At 55.1% G+C, this 5,501-nt stretch overlaps 3 protein-coding genes across 3 annotated transcripts; 2 read left to right on the top strand and 1 right to left on the bottom strand.

The window, feature by feature from the left end:
- Window positions 1-574: 574 nt before the first annotated feature.
- Window positions 575-2,174, top strand: N657DRAFT_667324 (Metallo-dependent hydrolase; the record flags this gene model as incomplete). Its single annotated transcript, XM_062795395.1, has 5 exons — window positions 575-638; window positions 708-1,173; window positions 1,205-1,259; window positions 1,336-1,746; window positions 1,779-2,174. Exons 2-5 carry the CDS (start codon window positions 749-751, stop codon window positions 2,172-2,174), a joined length of 1,287 nt encoding a protein of 428 aa, XP_062641898.1. The 5' UTR covers window positions 575-638; window positions 708-748.
- A 579-nt stretch (window positions 2,175-2,753) lies between these two features.
- On the top strand, window positions 2,754-3,140 carry N657DRAFT_685469 (uncharacterized protein; the record flags this gene model as incomplete). The annotated part of the gene is made up of 1 exon (XM_062796783.1): window positions 2,754-3,140. The coding sequence occupies one exon, from the start codon at window positions 2,754-2,756 to the stop codon at window positions 3,138-3,140; it is 387 nt and encodes a 128-aa protein (XP_062641897.1).
- Window positions 3,141-3,227: 87 nt separating this feature from the next.
- Window positions 3,228-4,607, bottom strand: N657DRAFT_675751 (uncharacterized protein; the record flags this gene model as incomplete). The annotated part of the gene is made up of 4 exons (XM_062795842.1): window positions 3,228-3,750; window positions 3,826-4,283; window positions 4,319-4,453; window positions 4,549-4,607. 4 exons carry the CDS (start codon window positions 4,605-4,607, stop codon window positions 3,479-3,481), a joined length of 924 nt encoding a protein of 307 aa, XP_062641896.1. The 3' UTR covers window positions 3,228-3,478.
- Between the last annotated feature and the right edge of the window lie 894 nt (window positions 4,608-5,501).

Genomic DNA, 5,501 nt, shown 5'->3' with positions numbered 1-5,501 from the left:
ATTTTCTGTTGGATTGAGCTGACAAGTACCGCGGTCAAAAAGGGCCTCAGAATGTCGGATCCTGTGAACACTTCGAGTGGTTGGTTGGTGTTCGTCGACCAAGCTCCCCTCCAGTATCTTGCCAAGCGTGGAGAGTAGCGAGATAGGTCTCCAGTTTCGGATACTAGGGTTCATACCGATTACAGCGGAGTCACGTGACTGACTCACTGAATGAAATTCTGTCAGCAGTGGATCCTCGAATGTCAGATCTTTCACATTGTGCAATCATCAGCCCCAGACGACCTTCTAAGTCCTTGTGTGCTTGACTACCTAGGTAAAAGCATCTAAACACTCCTTCTTTGGAGCCCGGCCGTCGGTGCCCGTCCAAATCTCGCTTTTCTCAAGAGGAACGAGAATTTTGTGCAGCTTGAGCCCTTCAGACGAGTGCAATTCAATGGTTACTCGGCCATGACACCCCCAAATATGAAGGACTCATTTCAAGTCGGATACGCACATCTGTGAGCAGTGCAGAAGCACCCTAACTGGTAATTAATCGCTCAATTTTAACTTTGAAACGCCACCCCAACTGCGATTAGAAATAGTTTGAAGCGGTTTCTTTTCCGATCTGACGAACTGGTACAGTGGTACCTCTCTCGACAGTTAAGTTGGATAGATCGATAACAATTTCTCAAGATCAACGACATTGACACTCTGCTACCCCCCGTCAGACAACAGCCACTCCTCCGAGTCTTCTCACGAGGGCTTCCAAATGACAAGCGCCCCTCACCAGAACCTGTCCAACTCTAGAGGTTCAGTGTCACACATCCAAGATACGAGCACCCTTGACCACATGGCTCGACCAGGGAAAGTGTTTCTCGGACCAATAATCCACTTCCTCTCACCCTCGGAGCTCGAAATTATACCCTTTGCTCTCCTGGCAGTCAACCACGAGGGCCAAGTCACTTCTGTTCACAAAAGCGCCAACGCACAACAACTTGAGGACACGCTGGCCGCTCTAAATATCTCCCCGGACCTCGTCACCATCCACCGTCTCGGCCCAAGCCAATTCCTGATCCCAGGCTTCGTCGGCACGCACAATCATGCACCGCAATTGGTGCAGCACGGCCTGGGCCCGCAAATGCACTTCCTCGACTGGCTCGACGCCATCACCTTCCCCAACGACCCGGTTCGCCGGTCCAGACCACGCCCGGCGCATCTACCCGAGCTGCGTCGACGGTTTTCTGCGCCAGGGCATCACCACGGCGTCGTACTACGGCTCCGTCCACGGCGAACCCTCCAATATCTCGGCCGATCTCTGCCTCGAGAAAGGCCAGCGCGCTGGTGTGTGTCGGCAAGTGCAACATGAGCCGGAACCCGCTTAACTACTACCGGGACGCGTCGGTCGAGGAGAGTTTGCGGGTTACCGAGGACTGCATCGTGCATATCCGGTCCATTGGCCCCGCCGGACGACTCGTCAGACACATTCTCACGCCGCGGTACGCCATCTCGTGCCATCCCGAGCTGCTGCAGGGCCTGGGCGACATCGCCTGCGCGAATCCGGACCTGCCCGTCCAGACGCACTTCAACGAGGCGGAGCAGGAGATGAAGGTTACCAGGGAGCTGTTCCCGCAGTTCTCCAACGAGGCGGACCTGTATGAGCACTACGGCCTGCTTGGGAAGAGGTCCATCATGGCGCATTGCTGCCACATGACCGAGTATGAGTTGGGGCGGCTCAAGGCGCTCGACTGCGGCGTTGCTTACTGTCCCGTCTCCAACATGACTGTCTACGGCGAGTTCAGGCGGCGCCTGTACGGAATTTTATGCGGCGGGGGATCAAGGTTGGCTTGGGCACGGACAGTGGAGGGGGTTTCTCAAGCAGCATTCTGGATGCGCTACGGCTGGCCATGATTCCCAGCCATGCGCGCGAGGTCATGTCCATTGATGAGGCCTTCCATTTGGCCACGGTGGGTGGCGCTCGGGTCTGCGGTCTGGGAGATAGGATCGGTAGCTTTGAGGTGCGCAAGGAGTTTGATGCCATTGTTGTTGGGACCCAGAGGGCCGAGCAGGGCATCATGACCCTGGTGGAGGAAGGGGATACACTCAGATCCGTGTTTGAGAAATTCGTTGTGATGGGCGACGATAGGAATGTTGTCGAGGCGTATGTCCAGGGCCGGTTAGTCAAGGGGAGGGCGTAGGGGAGGGAGGCTCGGTGATCGATGGTACCAAGGGTTCAGGATTGGGACGAGCCGATACCACTGCGGTATTCCAAGGTAGGGGACCTCGAAGAGGCACGAGATTTGTGTCCATGGCGCCGAGGCGGTACAGCGCGATGACAGAGGCAGTCATCTTGTTGACCCTTGTTGAGTCTTGTTGGCGTTTGTTGACTCTATTTGGCCCTTGTTGACTTAGAGGCGATCCTGGTCCCCAATCATCTTCCGGGGTCCTCGAGAGACTGTCTACCAAGCACATGCAGCTTCCCGCTGGGACCACGGCGGGCTGCCAGCTGTTGTTCTCGAAGGCTGTGACACCAATCAAGGATGCTTGCACCCGTGTGCAGAACATAATTAAATGTATGTCTTACTTAGCGTTCTACGTTGCCCCTAGAGACAGCACTTTAGAGTATGTGCAACTCTTCATGGAAGTAATCCTCCTAAAGATATTGCTTTCCATCTTTACGAAGCATCTCCAGTAGCTTTCTCTTGTCTCTTCAAAACAATTAGAAGTTAAAAGAACCAACCCCTAATTCCCTGAACTCGCCCAGACCACTACACACAATGAAGAGCAACGATGCCCTCGCACTCATCATTCTCGCCTACACGCTCCTCGCTTTCATCGCGTGCGCCTGCATCTTCCGTTTCGCCCGGGCAATGCGACGCCAGATATACGGCTCGTCGTCCACTACTAGCACAGCAACATCCTCGGCATCCAAATCAACCCCCTCGCCAGGCTCATCCCCCTCGAGTTACTCCAGCACCGACTCGACACCATCCACAGCTGGACTCGGAGTAGGAACTGGTACAGGCCCGCTGTCGCCCCCGCCTCCTCCCGTAACCTTTGCGTATCCGCCGCCGCCACCTGGAGTCCCGCCTGTCCCGCCGCCGGTTGACGCAGGGGGTAGGCGGTATCCCACGGTTCCTCCTCCGCCGCCGCCGGTTCAGTGATGGCGGGAGGGATTATGATGGACGGATAGAGTTTGCACCGGGGGGGTGTAGAGGGGGCGTTCAAGGAGGGAATTCGGAAGATGTAATGAGGGCAATACGCAGCATAGCAGTCAGAATTGGCAGTAGGTGAGGGCAAGGAAGAACAACAGGAAGATACTATACATGTACCCCAGCCTTCAAGCCATTAGAACGGACAACTCATCAACCCCGGCTTCCAGGTTCCTTTTCTGTCAAGCGTTCCTTCATCCTTACGTGCTCACAATAATAGTGCAGTAAAACTTCTTACGCACAAGACGCTTGCGGCCAGGATGGCGGATGATAAAACCACCCCTCTGTTGTCAGCACTGGCGGTGCCACTTCCTGGCGTTACGCTCCCCAGAGTAGCATCCTTGGCCCTGACACAAGACAATTCTGCTGCGATGCCCGAGGGATCTGAAACCCGTGCTGTTCCTGGTGTTTGCCGAAGGAACCCACATGGCCAACACGGGCCAGGCCAAACTGCCCGTTTCGTCATACGCTGTGAGATTCCCCCCCTCGTGCGATGGTCCGCCGAACCGACGGACATTGAATTTGCCGTCCGGCCAGTTGCGGATGGCGGTTGCATCAACCCCTGTGTAGATAGGGGAGCAACAGGAGTCAGAAGCGAATCAATCAAGGACGGGAAAAAGGAAGAGGACAGACATACACCGAGCACCGAACGATCCTCCCAATGTCAGGGTATTCGCCTGTTCACCTTCGCACGATGCGATCTCGGCAAGCGAGGGGCATCGGGACGGGTTGGGGCTGGCCGCTCTGTACTCTTCCACCGCCCTCGCCTCAATGTCGCGGATGCACTGCTCACTGAGCACGGTCGAGCAGCTGCCATCGTCCGCTCGGAGCTTGGCCGGGTAGTCGAAGAGGTCCATATCCCAGTGTATAACGCAGACAAACCACGAGTCGTGCACCGCCGACGTGGGCCCGGTTGGCGCTTGAAGCACCACGCGGCTCCCAGTAAAGGTCTGCTTGGGGTAGGGGTCGGCGCGGGTCGAGTTGGCCTCGGACAGAGGAATGTCTGCAACGACGGACACGGTCCACGACCACCCGTAAATGGGGTCGGATCCTGGGTACTGGGCCGAGATGTTGGGGCCCGAGAGATGGTATTGACTCGTCGCGTTGGGGCATCTAACAGTGCTTCATACCGCGAAAGAGGCACTCTCCACGGTCCAAAGTCGGCTCCCTCGCCATAGCTGCCTTCGAACTTTGTGCCGTGTCCTGACGCAAGTAACAGAATGACGACGGCCGCGGGGAGCGCCACTTTGACTCGATGGAGCGTGCTGGGAAATGTGTATGCAAGCTTGCAAATAGCTAAACCTGAGCCGGACAGTTGCAGGGAGGTGAATTCGCAAAAGTTAGCTTCCGTATAGCGGACACTGCAGGTGGTGATTCTGGTAATTCTGATGAATTTTTGTTCGGCTGCCGGATCAGCATTGCTGTCCAATGGTCAAAAATGCGAAGAGAAAGAGCTGGAGAGAAAAGCGTGCTGTTGGCACCGTTGGATGTTGGCTGTGTAACCTATTCTCCCTGCTTTTTGTTGCCAGTTGCCTCCTGCCTATTGGCCGGACCGAGTGAATCGACGTCGACACAAGTAATGGCTGGACGATCCGTCGACCAGGCAGGAAGGAATTCGTTAACTATGCAGTCGGGAGTTCGGGCTTTAGAAAGATCAGCGTTCGTCCACTTGCAACCGGAGATACCGTTCCCCTTTTAACAACCTTCCAAACAAGGTATGATCAACCATGACATTGTGCCAGCAGATCCTTCATCCTGTCAATTCACATTGTTGGATTACTTGTACTTGTCAGATATGAACAGGTACTAATGCTCTATAGATCTCATCGAGCTGCCCAGTTTCGCCGCATGCATTGACAGATGAGGTTGTTCCCGTCCGTCCTCCTAGCCAACCCCGTGGCCAGTCGTTCAGACGGAACCGCAGCAAGTCTGGTTCGAGTCCTGTGACCACATATGCAGCTACGGCACGCAAGCACAACCCTGGCTTGATTTTAAAGCCAACAATGGATGACAATTCAGTTTCCGTACAGTGCATACCGTGTTACCGGGCGCTCTGTAAATTTGTAATAGGAAGACGATCCTCTTCACAGCCATCAGTGAAGGAAGAGCCAGGCCTGAAGGTCGGGCCAGACTCGTGACCAAATTTATTATTATTATTATTCCTACACCGCTGTGCCCTGGGGCGTGCCGGACCTTCAACAACTTACTATACAGGAAAACCGCGCCCTCGTGGGCCGGGTGAAAAACCCATATCGACAATCAAGGAAACGATCAGTGTGCGATCCTGCAAATACAAAGTGGGAAGGCCTCTTG

Source organism: Parathielavia appendiculata (assembly GCF_033297405.1).
Source record: "Parathielavia appendiculata strain CBS 731.68 unplaced genomic scaffold N657scaffold_61, whole genome shotgun sequence".
NCBI classification, from domain to species: domain Eukaryota; kingdom Fungi; phylum Ascomycota; class Sordariomycetes; order Sordariales; family Chaetomiaceae; genus Parathielavia; species Parathielavia appendiculata.
This window is presented reverse-complemented; position numbering and strand designations above follow the sequence as displayed.